Source organism: Hemiscyllium ocellatum, chromosome 6 (genome assembly GCF_020745735.1).
Source record: "Hemiscyllium ocellatum isolate sHemOce1 chromosome 6, sHemOce1.pat.X.cur, whole genome shotgun sequence".
Taxonomy (NCBI): domain Eukaryota; kingdom Metazoa; phylum Chordata; class Chondrichthyes; order Orectolobiformes; family Hemiscylliidae; genus Hemiscyllium; species Hemiscyllium ocellatum.
In genome coordinates, this window is record NC_083406.1 from 69,875,113 (window position 1) to 69,894,935 (window position 19,823).

The window sequence follows — 19,823 nt, forward strand, 5'->3', positions numbered from 1 at the left end:
AAAAGCAGTAGCAAAAACTTGATCCCTGTCACCATGGCTGCCAAAATCTAACCATCAACCTGCCAAAATCAAGGACAATGAAGACATAAAGGTCCGCAAATTAAACAAGATCATATGCATGCTTCTACAGGGTCCATCAGCCAAAGCCTGTGGTGAAAGGCCAGGGCTGTGAATCTGGGAGTCTCTCCGCAAGACTGCGCACACAAGTGAGAGATATATGTAGGTCTTTGGACGTTCGTGATGGGACAGAGATATCTTTAGGTAGTGGCATCCGTCACTCGCTTTGGGATCTGACATCACCAAATCCTCCCTGGCCATTATAGTGATTAACAGTCTTCCAACAGCAAGAAAGTTATTCTTTCCAGCCTTTCTAATGAAATTCATACCTCAGTGTGTGATTTTTGGCAATTCAGCAGCCATTAATAAAGCTGGACAGGATTTATTTTAATTGGTGTTAAAGATGTGAGAAAAAATAATTATTTTGGAAATGTTTTATTTTCTGGTTTTGTGCCGGTCCCACTCTAAAACTGAAAGTTCAACAAATATTTCAGCTCTTTTGTTCATGTTTGGACCAAGGTTGAAATGGTGTTGTGCTGACAGTGCCCAATCTGAGCATCAGTGAGCAGACTTCCTCGTTGATTTACAGTAGACTGATGGGATGTTGTTTGGATTGAATTTTCCTAGACAGGATAAGCTTCAGCCATGATTTAACTGCGACGAGGATTTTTGTGAAATCTGTCTTAATTGCTTAATTGTCCAACGCAATGAATAAAACCTTTGCATTGTATCTTTTAATGTCAGAAATACATTTCTTAGCCACAAAACTAACTTTTTTATTATGTGTATCAAAACAGACTGCTGTGAACTATGTTCTAGCGAAAACCCAAAAATCTCATGATCAACACTCAGGCAACTTGCTCTATTTTAGATGTAATGCAAATCGATGGGAAGCTGGGTTAAACTTTTAACGCTGCTTAATATAGATCAATGAAGTCCAAAAGATTTGTGAAATCATTGGACTTTATCCAAGGAATTCAAACAGTTAGCTGTTTTCATTAGCCAATAGCAGAGCAGAACTGTCAAATATCTTTTGCAAGGATATTGCTGGTATTGGATGGTTTGAGTAATAGGGAGAGGCTGGATAGGCTGGGGCTTTTTTCCTTGCTGGGGGGGGGGGGGGGGCGGGGTGGGTGCGTGAACCTTATAGAAGTTTATAAAATCAAGGGTAGCAGGGATAGGGTGAATAGCTATTCCTAGGGTGGGAAATCCAAAATTTAAGGTGAGAAGAAAAACATTTTAAAAAGACTTGAGGGGTAACTTCTTCACTCAGAGAATGGTGAGTGTATGGAATGAGCTGCTAGAGGAAGCGCTGGAGGCTAGTACAATTACAACTATTAAAAGCCACGGTATTTGAATAGGAAGGAGTTAGAGGGATATGCGCCACATTCTGGCAAATTGGAAGAGATCAGATTGGGATGTCTGGTCAGTGAAGGTGAGTTGGACCAAGGGATCTGTTTCCATGCTGTATAACTCTATGACTACATAACACCATTCACAATTGAATGTAATGGGACCGCAGAGCTCAGATCTGATCTTTTGGATACGGCATTGGTTATCTCTGTCCATAGCATGCCATCTCCATTGATTAGCGTGCATGTTGTCCTGTGTTGCAGATTACCAACTTGACACCTTGTTGTTAACAATGCCTGGCAATGCTCCTCTTTCACACTCCTTATGGAACTGGTTAAGTTCCCTAGCATGATTATAAGGTCAGAGTGAGAAGTAGACCAGGCCATAGAGTTATATATTGTGGTAGAAAACAGTTCTGTAATTGGTGGCTTATAGCAACGTAATTATGAGCTATTGGATCTGTTTTGAATCCATCCCATTCAACATGGCAGGCCACACAACATGATGGTGGTGTGTTCATGAAGAAGGAGGGGCTTTGTCTGTGTAAGTACTACACAGTGGCGGCTTTGCTCAACCCTGTCGTGGAATGATGCATTTACAATGGGTAATTTGATATGTATGGAGTTTAGATAGTTTTTACTGCTCACATTGATGCTCTCACCACCTACTATAGGTCTAGCCTTTGAGGCTTTGTCTTGCAGAACATAGTCAGCTTGGTTACTGGAGATACAACTGAACCACTTTTGGTAACATGCCTTTGCTACCCTCACTGTTTGTTCTAAATGATCTTCACAATGGAAGAATATTGTTTCATCAGCAGAAGCCCAATGGTAGGTGGTAATCAGCCACATATATGCTTGCCATTATTTGACCTGTTGCCAATGTTAAGGACTGTCATGATAACTCCCTAAAATGTGTTGTCAACTCTGTTGAGTCCTCCAGTTGAATAGAGTCTATTCAGGGAAAGTAAAGGAGTGGCCAAGGATGAGTCTGGGCTCAGTTTTAAATGCTTGTCTGTTCACCATTCCTGGAAGTGCTTTAAGATGCTTCACTGCATTAAAGATCCCACAAGCAAATAAAATGAAGTTGTTAATATTTTTTGATTTGATAAGTAGATGCCATTCACATGAACAGATTGTAAACAAACTAGTATGAAAATTACTTGCATCTGTCTCCCTCAAATCTTTATAGTTGAACTAGTAATGATTTCTGTGGGTTTGTTCCTGAAATATGGCATAATGGTAATCTTTGAAAGATTAACAAAGCTCATGGGAAAATCCATGATAATCCCACAATTTGCATGCATCATATGTAAATGTTTTCATAGCTACTGGAAGAGTTTACAAAACATTTTAAATTGCAATGTTTTGATCACCAGTTAATATATAATAGCTAACTTCATATAAATTCATCAATTCAAACATAATTTGATTTAAAAATGTACATGAAAGGTTTCATTCCAAAAGAAAGTGGTACAGATGTGTATTTGAGAAAAGCTTGTAATGATAAAAGTGATTTTGTCAGTTTTTTTGTGATCAGTAAACTTAATTAGAACATCAACAGAAATTCAAGAATGTAAAATTTAAAACAATAGTAATGACATTGCAAGTTTTATAGCTTTCTTGTATTATGGTACTGCAAGTGATGGAATGATGAAATGTTTCCTTTCATGTTTAGAAGGGAGATATCATTGTGCCTCCCCATAAAGCTGGAGCCACTTTTCATCATGAGGGCTTCTTCTGGAGATGCTGGTTCAATGAAGCTGTGGTCGATGACAACATCTGGAAATTCTGGTTCAGTAAGTAAGATTATCTTCTCATTTAGAAATTAAGATAAAGTAAAGATAGTTCCATCACGAAAATTTTCAAATGTTTTGAATAACTGGGGCTATGGGATGTGCTTCAAACTAAATTGAGGAAGGGAGGGTTTGGGAGAGGGGAAGTATTGATTTACAAAGGAAATAGATATGGCAGTGTTACATGGCAGCTATTTGGATAATGACACTTACAGTAGGACAAAGGTACAATGTATACAAACCTGAAAATAAAGCACAAAGTAAAATCAAAAACAGAAAAAATGATTAAAAGGCAAATTTAATAGTTCTTTATTTGAATATGTGTAGCAGTAGAACAAAATAAACCAATTAATGGCTGAAAGACAGGTTAATGGTTACGATCTTACAGCCATTACACAGACATCAAGACAAAGAGATCAAAGCTGGAAACTAATTATTCAGAGATATGAGACCTTTCCACAGGACAATCAGGAAGGAAAGGGTTCTTTGGTAGCAAAGTTGGTATGAAAGAAATATGATAGCAAGAAATTATCACGCCTTGATAATTTCGTATGTGTGGAGGTAAGCAATACAAAAGAAAAGAAATCCCTAGTAAGGGAAGTCTTCGGCCCACTGACAGCAGTAAAATGGAGGACAGAGAATGAATCAGGACAAAATGTGGACATGTAACAAAGGCCATATATTAATCATGAATTAATTATTTAAATTACTTAGAGTCATAGAGTCACAGAGATGTACAGCACGGAAACAGACCCTTCAGTCCAACTCGTCCATGCCAACCTGATATCCCAGCCCAATCAAGGCCCACCTGCCAACACCTGGCCCATATCTCTCCAAACACTTCTTATTCATCTACCCATCCAGATGCCTTTCAAATGTTGCAGTTGTACCAGCCTCCACCACTTCCTCTGACAGCTCATTCCTCTGCGTGAAAAAGTTGCTCCTTAGGTCTCTTTTACATCTTTCCCCCCTCACCCTAAACCTATGTCCTCTAGTTCTGGGCTTCCCCACCCCAGGGAATAGCTCAAATCCTCCAACCCTGGTAACATCCTTGCAAATCTTTTTTGAACCCTTCCAAGTTTCACAACATCTTTCCAATAGGAAGGAGGCCAGAATTGCATGTAATATTCCAACAGTGGCCTAGCCAATGTCCTGTACAGCAGAAACATGATCTCCCAACTCCTGTACTCAATATTCTGACCAATGAAGGAAAGCATACCAAATGCCTTCTTCATTATCCTATCTACGTCTGACTCCACTTTCAAGGAGCTATGAACCTGCACTCCGAGGTCTCTTTGTTCAGCAATACTCTCTAGGACCTTACTATTAAGTGTATAAGTCCTGCTAAGATTTGTTTTCCCAAAATGCAGCACCTCGCATTTATCTAAATTAAACTCCATCTGCCACTTCTCAGCCCATTGGCCCATCTTGTCAAGATCCCGTTGTAATCTGTGGTAACCTTCTGCTCTGTCCACTACACCTCCAATTTTGGTGTCATCTGCAAACTTACTAACTATACCTCTTATGCTCACATCTGACTCATTTATATAAATGATGAAAAGAAGTGGACCCAGCATCGATCCCTGTGGCACTCCACTGGTCACAGACCTCCAGTCTGAAAACAACCTTCCACCACTACCCTCTGTCTTCTCCCTGCAAGCTAGTTCTGAATCCAAATAGCTAGTTCTCTCTGTATTCCGTGAGATCTAACCTTGCTAATCAGTCTCCCATGGGGAACCTTGTTGACTGCCTTACTGAAGTCTATATACATCACGTCCACTGTTCTGCCCTCATCAAACCTCTTTGTTACTTCTTCAAAAACTCAATCAAATTTGTGAGACATGATTTTCCACGCCCAAAGCCATGTTGACTAATCAGTCCTTGCCTTTCCAAATACATGTACATCCTGTCCCTCAAGATTCCCTCCAACAACTTGCCCACCACTGACATCAGGCTCACTGGTCTATAGTTCCCTGGCTTGTCCTTACCACCCTTGTTAAACAGTGGCACCGCGTTAGTCAACCTCCACTCTTCTGGCACCTCACCTGTGAATGTCGATGATCCAAATATCTCAGGAGGAGGCCCAGCAATCACTTCCCTAGCTTTTCACAGAGTTCTGTGGTACACCTGATCAGGTCCTGGGAATTTATCCACTTTTATGCGTTTCAAGACATCCAGCACTTCCTCCTCTGCAATATGGACATTTTTCAAGATGTCACCATCTATTTTCCTACATTCTATATCTTCCGTGTCCTTTTCCACAGTAAATACTGATGCAAAATACTTGTTTAGTATCTCCCTCATCTCCTGCAGCTCCACACAAAGGCCGCTTGCTGATCTTTGAGGGGTCCTATTCTCTCCCTAGTTACCCTTTTGTCCTTGATGAATTTGTAAAAACCCTTTGGATTCTCCTTACTTCTATTTGCCAAAGCTATCTCATGCTCCCTTTTTGCCCTCCTGATTTCCCTCCTAAATATCCTCCTACTGCCTTTATACTCTTCTAAGGATTCACTCGATCTATCCTGTCTATACCTGACCTATGCTTCCAACTTTTTCTTAACCAAAACCTTAGTTTCATTAGTCATCCAGCATTCCCTATACCTACCAGCCTTTCCTTTCACCCTAGCAGGAATATACTTTCTCTGGACTCTCATTACCTCATTTCTAAAGGCTTCCCATTTTTCCAGCCGTCCCTTTACCGGCGAAACATCTTCCCCCAATCAGCTTTTGAAACTTCTTGCCTAAACTGTCAAAATGAGCCTTTCTCCAATTTAGTACTTCAACTTTTAGATCTGGTCTATCCTTTTCCATCACTATTTTAAATCTAATACTAATAGAATTATGATCGCTGGCCCCAAAGTGCTCCCCCACTGACACCTCAGTCACCTGCCCTGCCTGATTTCCCAAGTTTTGCACCTTCTCTAGTAGGTACATCCTCATCCTGAATCAGAAAGTTTTCTTGTACACACTTAACAAATTCCTCTCAATCTAAACTCTTTACACTATGGCAGTCCCAGGCATCCCACTCAGACCCATAGTATCACTCCCAGGAACACCAATACAAAACTGGCTAAAGAGCTACAACAGAAACTGAAACGCCTGATCAGCGGATCCAGACACTCGATACAGTCAACACAAGAATTTTTGGACATCATTAGAAATATACACATAGGCAAGGAAGAAACCATGGTCTCATTTGATGTAACGGCACTGTTCACTTCTATTGACAAAGCCCTAGCCAGAGAAACAATATCCGACCTGCTGGACATACATAACAGACACCAGGAATCTGAACCTATTAACAAAGACGGCATACTTAAACTACTGGATCTGTGCCTCACAACACACTTCACATTCAACAACCAGATATATGAACAAATCAACGGAACACCCATGGACTCACCGATCTCCGGACTCATAGCAGAAGCAGTAATGCAAAGGTTAGAAAAAACAGTTTTAAAGCAATTACAACCCAAACTCTGGGTCAGATACGTGGACGACACCTTTGTAATCATTAAAAACACAGAAATAGAGAACACACACCGGATCATCAACGCCACACTCACAGGAATCCGATTCACGAGAGAGGAAGAAAAGGACAACCAGCTCCCATTCCTGGACGTGATGGTACAAAGAACACCAAACAGAGAATTCACCACGAAGGTATACAGAAAAGTCACACACACAGATCAAGTCCTGAACTACAAAAGCAACCACCCCAACACACGCAAACAAAGTTGCATCAGGACATTATTCAAAAGGGCCACAACACACTGCAGCACACCTGAACTACAAAAAGAGGAAGAAGAACACCTATACAAGGTATTCAACAAAAACGGATACCCGCGCAATTTCATCAACAGATGCCTCAGGGAAAGACAAAGAAATGAGGACATGCCACAACCCAAAGGACTGGCCACACTCCCATACATCAGGAACATTTCTGAACTGACAGCCAGACTGCTGCGAGCACTAGGACTCACAACAGCACACAAACCAACAGCCACTCTCAGACAACAACTCACCAGGACAAAGGGCCCGATACCCAGCATGAGCAAAACCAACGTAGTGTACAAAATCCCATGCAAGGACTGCACAAAACACTACATAGGTCAAACAAGAAGATAGCTAACAACCCGCATCCACGAACATCAACTAGCCACGAAACGACAAGACCAGCTATCCCTAGTAGCCATACACTCAGATGACAAACAACATGAATTCGATTGGGACAACACCACTATTATAGGGCAGGCCAAACAGAGAACAGCCAGGGAATTCCTAGAAGCATGGCACTCATCCAAGAATTCTATTAACAGACACATCGACCTTGACCCTATATACCGGCCACTGCAATGGACAGCAACTGACAACCGGAAGCGACAGATTCAAACCAGTATAAATGCTGGAAGAATCAGCACAGAAGCGCTTCACAGGAGGCTCCCAAGCACTGAAGATGTCACCTAGAAAGGGGACGAAACGTTTGCAAGAAAAACTCCCAGCTCAGCAAACAGAACCACAACAACGAGCACCCGAGCTACAAATCTTCTCACAAACTTTGAGTTTAAATCCTCCCAAGCAGATCTAGCAAATTTTCCTGTCGGTATATCAATCCACTTCCAATTTATGTGTAATCCGTCCTTCTTGTACAGGTCACTTCTACCCCAAAACAGCTAACAATGATCCAAAAACATGAATCCTTTTCCCATCCACCAACTCCTCAACCATGCATTCATCTGCTCTATCCTCCTCTTCCTGCCCTCACTAGCTCATAGCAATGAGAGTAATCCAATATTACTACCTTCGAGGACCACCTTTTAAAATTCCTGCCTAACTCTCTGTAATCACCATTTAGAATCTCAACCTTTTCTCTTCCAATGTCGTTGGTTCCAATGTGTACAATGATCTCCTGCTGGCCCCTCTCCCCTTGAAAACATTCTACACCCTCTCTGAGACATCCTTGATCCTGGCGCCAGGGAAGCAACATACCATTTTGATTTTTCACTGCTGGCCACAGAAATGTCTGTCCAAACCTCGGACTAGAGAGTCCCCTAAGACAATCGATCGCTTGGAACCTGACGTACCTCTCATTACATTAGAGCCAGTCTCAATACCCGAAACTTGGCTGTTTGTGCTACATTCCCCTGAGAATCCATCCCCCCTACATTTTCCAAAACATCATACTTATTTGAAATGGGGATAGCCACAGAAGACTCCTGCACTAATTGCCTAACTCTTACCTTTCCTGGAGTTAACCCATCTATGTGACTGTATCTGAGACCTTCCCCCCTTCCTATAACTGCCATCCATCACACCCTTGCTCTTGTAAATTCCTCATTCCCTAACTCTCTATCCAACCGATCCTTTCAATCTCATAGGATTCGCAATCAATGACATTTATTGCACATGTAATCCTCAGTAACCCGTAAACTCTCCCTAAACTCCCGCATCCAACAAGAAAAGCATACCACTCTACTAAGGACGATTTTTGCTTCTTTCTCTGACTCCTCCCTTGACTTCCTCAACATCTCTGTTTCCATTTCTGGGAAATGTGGTAGCTGCCGGTATTCACTAAAAACCTACTGACTTCCACAGTTAGCTTGACTATCCATCCTCACACCCTGCTTCTTGTAAAGACTCTATTCCATTTTCCCAGTTTCGCCATCTCCATCACATTTGTTCTGATGATACTACATACTGCAAGGGGCCTCAGAAAGGTTCACCTTTTACCTCATTCAATGTTCCCTAATAATATAGTTGACAAGGCTCTTTGTTCCATCTTACACACTTCTACCCTTATCTCTTCGCTTCCCTTTCACAACACTGATAAAGTTTCCTGGTCCTCACTTTCCACTTACCCAGAATCCACGTCCACAGGACCTTTAGCTGCTTTTTTTTTTACCATTTTTTGCTTAATGCTTCCAACAGACACATAATCCCCTTCACTCTCTTGTCAGCATTTCACAGGGGCCATTCCCTCTGGGGCACCCTGGTCCACTCCTCCTTCACTCCCAACATGTCCCCACACCCCTATGGCACCATCCCCTGCAATCACAGAGGGTGTAACACTTGGCCATTTACTTCCTCCATTCTCACTATCCAATGGTCCAGAGACAGCTTCCAGGTGAAACAGCGATTTGCTTGCACTTCGTTCAATCAATTCTATTGTATTCACTGCTCACAATGTGATCTCCTCCACACTGGGGAGACGAAACACAGACTGAACAACTGCTTTGCTGAACACTTATGTTCTGCCCAGCAAAAATGAACCCAAGTTTCCAGTTACCTGCCATTTCAATACACCACTGTGTTCCCTAGCCAACATCATTGCCCTGTACCTGTGGGAGTACTCCAGTGAGACTCAGCGCAAACTGGAAGAACAGCATCTCATTTCCTCTTGGGGACCCTGCAGCCTTCAAGACTCAATATGGAGTTCAATAATTTTAGAAACTGATCACCTCCTTCCATGTCCTTTACCCACCCCCATGCCACAGGCCCCTTCATATGGCAACTTTAGTTTAGAATTGAAGGAGACAAAAGCAGGTAACTATAGAGCAGTCATATTAACAAGTTATTGGCAAAATGCTACAGTCTATTATATAGGGTGTAATAGCAGAGCATTTAGAAATACTTACTGTGGCTTTAAGTGCTGGTCCTTTGTGGGAGAAGTAATTACTGATTTAATGAATCATATCGATTTTGGAACGTTATAAAAAAAGATCAATAACAATAACAATACTTTAAATGGGAGGAAAGAGAGGGGACAGGAAACAAAGTTTTGGGAGAACAACAATATGGGGAGGTCAGAGGAACAAGTACCTTCACAGCTGACTGTCTATGAAATTACAAATACGTCTGGAGATCTTTTTCTTTGACCAAGTAGTGCAGTTTCACAGCTGACCTTGGGAGACTTGTTTATAGGAACTCGGGACAAGTGAGGACTGCAGATGCTGGAAATCAGAGTCTAGATTAGAGTGGTGCTGGAAAAGCACAGCAGGTCAGGCAGCATCCGAGGAGCAGGAAAATCAACATTTCAGGCAAAAGCCCTTCATCAGGACCTAAGGCAGGGAGCCTCCAGGGTGAAGAGATAGGAACTGCACACTGCAGCTGGGAGTGATCTGTAACAATCTCAGAGCCTGATCAGCTAAGTGGTTGATTTTAAAATTTATAAACTTATAAATTTCAATCTGTGTTTTTTTGTAAATCTATACTAGTTAGTAGAGTGAGTTTTTTTTAGGTTTTACTGAGATATGTCTCGTGATTAATTTTTTAATATAAAAGATAGATATTAAGTTATTCAAGGGCAGTGTTTTTGAGTAGTAAGACTGTGCTAATGTTGAATTTTTGAGAAAGAGTATTTTTTTTGGGTATATTCTGGGTCTATAGACTGTTTATGGTGCAGACATGGCTTTTAGTAGAGTGACGTGCTCTTCTTGTCGGATGTGGGAGATTCGGGAGAACTTCTATGTTGCTGATGATTATGTAATCAGAAAGTGTATTTAGTTGCGAATCCTGTCTTCTTGCATGGATTAGGTGAAGCAGCAGTTGGCGGCAATAAGGGGGTGTGATGGATGGCAGTTGTAGAAGATAGAAAATCGTAGATACAATTAAGTACATGGGTGACCTCTAGGAAAGATAGGAGAGGGAGGCAGGTCATGCAGGAGTCTCCTGTGGCAATCCCAATCTCAAACAACCATGCTTTTTTTATATTGTAGGGAGTGACAGACTCCAGGGAAATGTAGCACTGACAGCCAGGTTACTGGTAGAGAGACTGGTTTTAATGTTAAGAAGAGTACATCAGGTTCCAAATGATCGACTGTGAAAGGGGACTCTCTAGTCAGGGACATAGACAGACGTTTCTGCAGCTGACAACGAGCCATCAGAATGGTATGTTGCCTCCCTATTCCAGGTTCAAGGATGTCTTGGAGAGGGTGCAGAATGTTCTCAGAGGGGAGAGCGACCAGCAGAAGGTCATTGCATACATTGATACCAATAACAGGAAGTGAAAGTGATGAGGTTTTGCAAAGAGAATATAGAAAATTAGGCAGGAGGCTAAAACAGAGGTCCTTGGGGGTAGTAATCTCTGGATTACTCCTGTGCCATGTGCTAGTGAGCACAGGAACAGGAGGATAAGGCAGTTGAATGTGTGGCTGAGGAGCTGGTGCAGGGGGCTGAGATTCAAAATTTTGGATCATTGTAATCTCTTCAAGAGTAGAAGTGACCTGTATAAGAAAGACACATTGCACCTGAACTGGAAGGGGCCCAATATCCTGGTGGTAAGGTTTGCTTGTGCTACTTGGGAGGCTTTAAATTGGGAAGGGGGTGAGCCTGAATAGATAATGAGAAAAGAGATGAGTCTGATGCTGATATCGTTGACAAGAGGAGCAAGTTAAATAGTCAAGGCAGGCAACAGCAAGGCAGAGAACAAGGCAGGACTGATTAATTAAACTGCATTTATTTCAATGCAAGAGGGCTAATAGGTAAGGCAGATGAACTCAGGGCATGATTGTGACCATGGGACTGGAATATCATAGCTATTACAGAGACATAGCTCGGGGAGAGGCAGGACTGGCAACTTGATGTTCCGGGTTATAAATGCTACAAGAAGGATAGAAAAAGGGGTAAGAGAGGAGGGGTCTGGCGTGTTTAGTTAAAGATAATATTACGGCTGTACATCCAGTGAAGTTCCATGGGTGGAACTGAGAAATAAGAAAGGAATGATCACCTTATCTGGATTGTATTACAGGTCCCCGCAATAGTCAGCGTGAAATTCAGAAGCAAATATGTTAAAAAAAACTCCAAAATCTGTAAGAATAATAGGGCTGTAATGGTAGGGGTTTTTAACTTTTCAAGCATCAACTGGGACTGCCACCATGTTAAAGGCCTGGATGGAGTGGAATTTGTTAAATGTGTACAGGAAAATTTTCTTATTCAATATCCAAGATGGAGGACAAGAAAAACTTCCAGCTGTAATAGTTGCTCCTTTCTTTGAGATATTTTAGGTGTTGGAGGTGGTTTCCTCGAATTCCAGGAGCAGCAATTACTGTTTTATATGCTGTTGCATTGTTTTGGAACTTTGGAAAAAAAAGTCAAAAACAACAGCAGTTTTAAAAGGGAGAAGAACAGACAAAGGAAACACATGGTGAGGTCAGTTCACGAAAGAGAGAGAGAAAGAAACTCACATTGCTAACTGACACAGTTAGCAGTTACAGCTTTTGCTGTTGAATTCATGTATTGCTGGACATCAGAGTGCGTCTAGGAAAATTAACAAACAGTGAAATTCAGAACTGATCTTGGAGGAATTTTTTGGGAGAGATCGGAGCACAGAAATAGATCAGTGGATGTTTTAAGTGTGGTCTTAAAATAAGTCTGCACTTGTGAGTAGAGTGGGTTATTTCTTGATATTATGTCTTACTGAGCTATGTCTCTTGATTAAACTTAAAATATAAGCCATAAGTATTAATTTAACCTGGAGCAGTGTTTTGTAGAGGAATAAGACAGTGGAATACATCCATGGAAGTTATTTGGGTGGAACTGAGATATAAGAAAGGGATGATCACCTTATTGGGATTGTATTATAGACCTCCTAATAGTCAGAGGGAAATTAAGAAACAAACTTGTAAGGAGATCTCAGTTATCTGTAAGAAAAATAGGTTGGTTATGGTAGGGGATTTTAACTTTCCAAACATCGACTGGGACTGCCATAGTGTTAAGGGTTTAGATGGAGAGGAATTTGTTAAGTGTGTACAAGAAAATATTCTGATACAGTATGTGGATGTACCTACTAGAGAAGGTGCAAAACTTGACCTACTCTTGGGAAAAAAGGCAGGGGAGGTGACTGAGGTGTCAGTAGGGCAGCACTTTGGGGCCAGCGATCATAATTCTATTTAAAATAGTGATAGAAAAGAGTAGACCATATCTAAAAGTTGAAGTTTAAATTGGAGAAAGGCCAATTTTGACGGTATTAGGCAAGAACTTTCAAAATCTGCTTGGGCGCAGATGTTCCCAGGTAAAGGGATGCCTGGAAAATAGGAAGCCTTCAGAAATGAAATAATGAGAATCCAGAGAAGGTATAATCTGTTAGGGTGAAAGGAAACGCTGGTAGGTCTAGGAAATGCTGGATGACTGATGAAATTGAGAGTTTGGTGAAAAAGAAGGAAGCATATGTCAGGTATAGGCAGGATAGATCGAGTGAATCATTAGACGAGTATAAAGGTAGTAGGAGTATACTTAAGAGCGAAATCAGGAGGGCAAAAAGGGGACATGAGATAGCTTTGGCAAATACAGTTTAGGTAAATCCAAAGGGTTTTTACAAATATTTTAAGGACAAAAATGTAGCTCAGGAGAGAATAGGGCCCCTCAAAGATCAGCAAGGCGGCCTTTGTGTGGAACCGCAGAAGATGAGGGAGATACTAAATGAGCATTTTGCATCAGTATTTACTGTGGAAAAGGACATGGAAGATAAAGAATGTAGGGGAATAGACGGCGACATCTTGCAAAATGTCCATATTACAGAGGAGGAAGTGCTGGATGTCTTGAAAAGCATAAAAGTGGATAAATCCCCAAGACGTGATCAGGTGTACCCTAGACCTCTGTGGGAGTCTAGGGAAGTGATCACTGGGCCTTTTACTGAGATATTTATATCATCGATAGTCACAGGTGAAATGCTGGAAGACTGGAGGTTGGCTAACGTGGTGCCACTGTTTAAGAAAGGTGTTAAGGACAAGCCAGGGAACTGTAGACCAAGTTGTTGGAGGGAATCCTGAAGGACAGGATATACATGTAATTGGAAATGCAAGGGCTAATTAGGGATAGTCAACATGGCTTTATACGTGGGAAATCATGTTCACAAACTTGGTTGGGCACTTTGAAGAAATAACAAAGAGGATTGATGAGGGCAGAGCGGTAGATGTGATCTATTTGGACTTCAGTAAGGTATTTGACAAGGTTCCCCATGGGAGTCTGATTAGCAAGTTTAAATCTCATGGAATGCAGGGAGAACTAACCATTTGGATACAGAACTGGCTCAAAGGTAGAAGACAGAGAGTGGTGGTGGAGGGCTGTTTTTCAGATTGGAGGCCTGTGACCAATGGAGTTCCACAAGGATTGGTGCTCTACTTTTCGTCATTTATATAAATGATTTGGATGTGAGCATAAGAGGCATAGTTAGTAAGTTTGCAGATGACACCAAACTTGGAGGTGTAGTGGACAGCAAAGAAAATGATCTCCGATCACAACGGGATCTTATTCAGATGTGCCAATGGGCTGAGAAGTGGCTGATGGTGTTTAATTTAGATAAATGCAAGGTGTATTTTGGGAAAGCAAATCTTAGCAGGACTTATACTCTTAATGGTAAAGTCCTAGGGAGTGTTGCTGAACAAAGAGACTTTGGAGTGCAGGTTCATAGCTCCTTGAAAATTGAGTCGCAGGTAGATAGGATAGTGAAGAAGGGGTTTGGTATGCTTTCCTTTATGGGTCAGAGTATTGAGTACAGCAGTTGAGAGGTCATGTTGTGGCTGTACAGAACGTTGTTTAGGCCACTGTTGGAATATTGCATGCAATTCTGGTGTCCTTCCTATTGGAAATATGTTGTGAAACTTGAAAAGGTTCAGAAAAGATTTACAAGGATGTTGCCAGGGCTGGAGGATTTGAGTTATAGGAGAGGTTGAATAGGCTGGGGCTGTTTTTCCTAGAGTGTTGGATGCTGAGATGAGACCTTATGGAGGTTTACAAAATCATGAGGTGCATGGATAGAATAAATGGACAAAGACTTTTCTCTGGGATGGGGGAGTCAAGAACTAGAGGGCATAGGTTTAGGGTGAGAGGGGAAAGATATAAAATAGACCTAAGGGACAACTTTTTCACTCAGAGGGTGGTACGTGTATGGAGTGAGCTGCTAGAAGACATGGTGGAGGCTGGTACAATTGCAACCTTTAAAAGGCATCGGGGTAGGTATATGAATAGGAAGGATTTGGAGGGATATGGGCCAGGTGCTGGCAGATGGGACTAGATTGGGTTGGGATATCTGGTTGGCATGGACATGTTGGACCAAAGGGTCTGTTTCTGTGCTGTACATCACTATGACTGTATGTGTATGTACCAACAGGAGAAATAGTGCAGGAACACTTCGGGTTCAGTGATCATTGTTCTGTTATTTTTAATATACTTATGGAAAAGGATAAACTTGCTGTAAAATTTGAAGTTCTAATTTGGAGTAAGGCTAATTTTGACATTATTAGGCAGGAACTTTCAATAATTGACTGGGGGAGAGTGTTCACAGGTAAAGGCACAGTTGGAAAGTGAGAGGTCTTCAAAAATGAGACAGCAGGACTTCAGAGACAGTATGTTCCTGTTAATCCATTTAACTCTACTTTAGAATTCAGTTCCCAAGTATTGATATAACATTGAATTGCACATGGAATTTACAAAATTAACTGCATATCGATATCAACAATGATGCTTTAACCGAAGCTAACATCCCACTTTTGGCGTCTTCTGTGGTCCAAACCCATGGTTTAACAGAAGAGAATGAATATGACTGGGACTTCTGGAAAAACAAGTTCCACTGCTCAGCATTTCCTTCCACTCATTGATGCTCTGTGTATCAACTAGAACACTTCCTTCCATCTCAATCCTGAAATGTCATGGCATAGTGGTACCTCAATTTACATTGTTTGTTAAGTAGGGCGCTGCTTTGCTCCCTGTCATTAGATACTTACTCATCCTATTCTGGCACAAAACAAGAGGAAGAGGGAGAAGTATGCTATAATTAGGTTCTTCTGACAAGTCTTCAGTTTGGCTTTCTGAAGAATAGCTACCTGGGCTTTTGTGGTCTTCAGTGCCAATGAAAGAGTGAAGAGGTAATAAAGAAAGCAACCATCTGATAAAGGAGCAGTGCTCTGAAAGCTAGTGCTTCCAAATAAACCTGTTGGACTATAACCTGGTGTTGTTGATTTTTAACTTTGTACACCCCAGTCCAACACCGGCACTTCCAAATTGTAATGGGTATAGTGACATGTATAATAATCATTTGCCACATTACAAGGGAACGCTTATATCGGGAAATGTGGTTACAATTGTCAATCAAGGAGTGTCCACATAGGAAAATTGTTGCTGTGAAATGTGGCTTGCTGCATAATTGACATTCATACTTATCATTTAAAATACTGTGACAGTTTTTAGGGGGAAATCAGTTCTTAACATTATTAGAAATAGTATTAATATAAGATTATAATATTGATCTACTATTTGCTGAATCTGGGAAAATAGTTTGACTTTTATGACTCGAGATATATTACTTATTTTGCAAGCAAGTGTGCAAACCTCTGAATATATTTCATGTATGCTAAGTATAATTAAATCAACATATTAAATCAATATAATTTAATGAAGAAAGCTTTTTGTTTATCAGCTGTATGGTATATAATTTTACAAATGTTTAACCTGTTCATATGAGGCAGGTTTTAAATAATTATAGCCTCTGTTAAAGTAACACTGTGGAAATTTGATAAACGTGTTGAGTTCATATATTATTATGTGATAGCATAATTTGATAGCTATCAATCGTAACCTGTTTATCGACAGCAGTTGCTGAGCGTTTTGGAGGATTTTTATAATTAACAAATGCTTTTCACACTATTTACTTTTTTATTACATAGCTAACCAACCTCCTTTGAAATACTGTATGCACGCCTATCTCCTTCCGTTCCCTCTGACAACAGAGACATACAACTCCACTGCCTATGAGACTGCTATCAGTAAGTAAATAGATCACCTTACATGGAATCATAGGAATTTCTTGATTAATTGGCAGGTATTAGCAATGATGATATGTGAATCGGGTTTTCGGCAGTTATGAACCATAAGAATAACGCACTTGTTTGCTTCTGTCACCAAAAGTACAATGAGATTACAAGCTTCATATCACTCTAGAATGTTATTACATTTATCATGAATTTGTCATTGATTTGTCAACAGGAGCCCTCAGATCTTTGATGTGTTTTGGTTTCACATTTCAAGTTATTCACAAATAACTAGCAAGTGTATATTAGAAACTGTGATAATCAAAATAAGTTTTATAGCATTATCAGTTAAGATTGTAAATAAATATTTTCTGACAAATATTTACATATTTGATGAAAACTTTGTATTTGGCTGTTTGCATTTGTTAACATAAATTATTAGAAAAATGCCACAGACCTGTTAGTTATTTAATTCAAATGCTAAGAATAATCTAAGTTGAAAATATTTTTACAAAAATGTAGAAGTACAGGCATTCATTTTACTTTGCAAGATTAGATTCTGCATATTTCAATATACCTTTACCAGCCACAGTTCAAGTTGGTTGTTTTAAACACTCATTGTTGCCAAAGTAATCATACCTATTTAAGCTGTAGCCACCTTTGTAACTGCTTATAATTTCATCCATTAAGTATAAAAAAAAGTCATCTGAATTATAAATCAGATAAAAGTCAGTAATATATTCACAACTTGTGAATTACTTCTTTTGCTTAATAGAAAAACATGCCTCTCTTTTGGGTAATGGTCCCTTTTGACATGTTCCTGAATTGTGGTATTGTTTGGTGTTGTAAGTCCATAGCATTTCTAGCTGAGAAAATGACTGACGTGCTCAGATTCTTTTTTCAACACCACTGTAACAGGTATGCATAAATGAAAAACAGCCTGGAGTGACTGTAAATATCCCCCTTCCTTTCTTTCAGGAAATCATAGAATCCCTACAGTGTGGAGCAGCCATTTGACTCATCGAGTCCACATGAGCCTCCAAAGAGCATCCCACCCAGACCCACCCTATCACAGTAACTCTGCATTCCCCATGGTTAATCCACCTAGCCTGCACATCCCTGGATACCATGGTAAATTTAGCATGGCCAATCCACCTAATCTGCACATCTTTGGGCTGTGGAAGACAACAGGAGCACCTGGAGGAAACCCACGCAGACATAGGGAGAATATGCAAACTCCACACATAGTTGCCTGAGGCTGGAATCAAACCCAGGTCCCAGGCGCTGTGAGGCAGCAGCACTAACCATTGAAACACTGCCACCAATGATATTTTAGTTTCTACACTTGGTGAATTCAGCATGTCAAGGATCATCAGCAAGAATCTATGCAGCACGCCTTGACACTGCAAGGCTGCATTATAGCAGCTCATAATTCTATACACTTTCTGATCACAGACACTCTTTCTAAAAATGCACAGTTACTTTATTCAATCAAAGAATGTGGGCATCACTGACATGACTATCATTTATTGCCCATTGCTACTTGCTCAGAGGTTAAGAGTTAACCACATTGGAGTCACATATGGGTCAGACCAGGTTAAGATAGCAGATTTCCTTCTCGAAAAGGTATTAGTGGACCAGATGAGTTCTTATGAAAACCAACAAGTGTTATACCAATGCCATTAGGATAAGCTTTTAAATTTTGATTTTTTTTAACTGAATTCAAATTTCAATGTGCCCTAGTTCAAGATAACAGGGTTACAGGGATAGAGCTGAAAATGTGTTGCTGGAAAAACGCAGCAGGTCAGGCAGCATCCAAGGAGCAGGAGAATCGACGTTTCGGGCATAAGCCCTTCCTAAAGAAGGGCTCATGCCCAAAACGTCAGCTCTCCTGCTCCTTGGATGCTGCCTGACCTGCTGCGCTTTTCCAGTAACACATTTTCAGCTCTGATCTCCAGCATCTGCAGTCCTCACTTTCTCCTTACAGGGATAGAGTAAGGGTCTGGGTGGGATGCTGTTTGGAGGATTGGTGCAGACTTGGTGGACAGAATGATCTCTTTCTGTGCTGTAGAGATTCTATGATTCCATAAGGATTTCTCCACTGGAGGAAATATCTTAATATCTCCCCTGGCAAGCTCTCTTAGAACATTGTATGTTTCAATAAAATCATCCCCTATACTTTTAAACTCTAAGGAATAAAAACCTAATTTGTTTTGCTGCTTATATTAAATCAACACCTTCATCTTAGTAATCAACCTAGTGAACCTCTTTTGAACTGTCTGCAATGCCAGTACATCCTTTCTTCAATACAAGCACCAAAGTTGTGCACAGTACTCCAGGTACAGTCTCACCAACTCTCTATACAATTGTAATAAGATTTCCTTACTTTTAAACTCCAGTCCCCCAGCAATAAAGACAAAAACTCCATTTGCTTTCTTAATTACTTGCGGCACCTGAATGCTAACATTTTGAGTTTTACGCTCTGTGTTGTCCTTTATTGATGTCTCTCTGCATTTAAATAATAGTCTGCCTTTTGATTTTTCTTACTAGAGTCCAAGACGTCACACTTTCCTACATTAAATTCCATTTGCCAAATTTTTGCCCATTCACTCAACCTAAGTACAACCCCTTGGAGATTCCTTATGTCCTCATTGCAATATACTCTCCCACCTATGTTTGTATTACCAACAGATTTGAATACTTTATACTCTGAACCCTTCTCCAATCATTAATACAGTAAATATTTGAGATCACAGAACTGATCACTGTAGCACTCCAATACTAACATGTTTCCAACCTGAAAAAGACCAATCCTGAATCTCTATCCTCTGTGTGTAAACTAATTCTTGATCCATGCGAAAACATTATCCCCAATA

The 19,823-nt window shown here is 40.6% G+C and overlaps 1 protein-coding gene across 1 annotated transcript in view; it reads left to right on the top strand.

Moving 5' to 3' along the window:
* The window catches only part of LOC132816740 (transmembrane protein 182-like), a 44,238-nt gene that overhangs the window by 12,625 nt on the left and 11,790 nt on the right, over window positions 1-19,823 (top strand). The window contains exons 2-3 of the mRNA XM_060826649.1: window positions 3,088-3,208; window positions 16,864-16,962. Coding sequence (XP_060682632.1) covers window positions 3,088-3,208; window positions 16,864-16,962 — 220 coding nt within the window. The remainder of the gene's footprint in view (window positions 1-3,087; window positions 3,209-16,863; window positions 16,963-19,823) is intronic.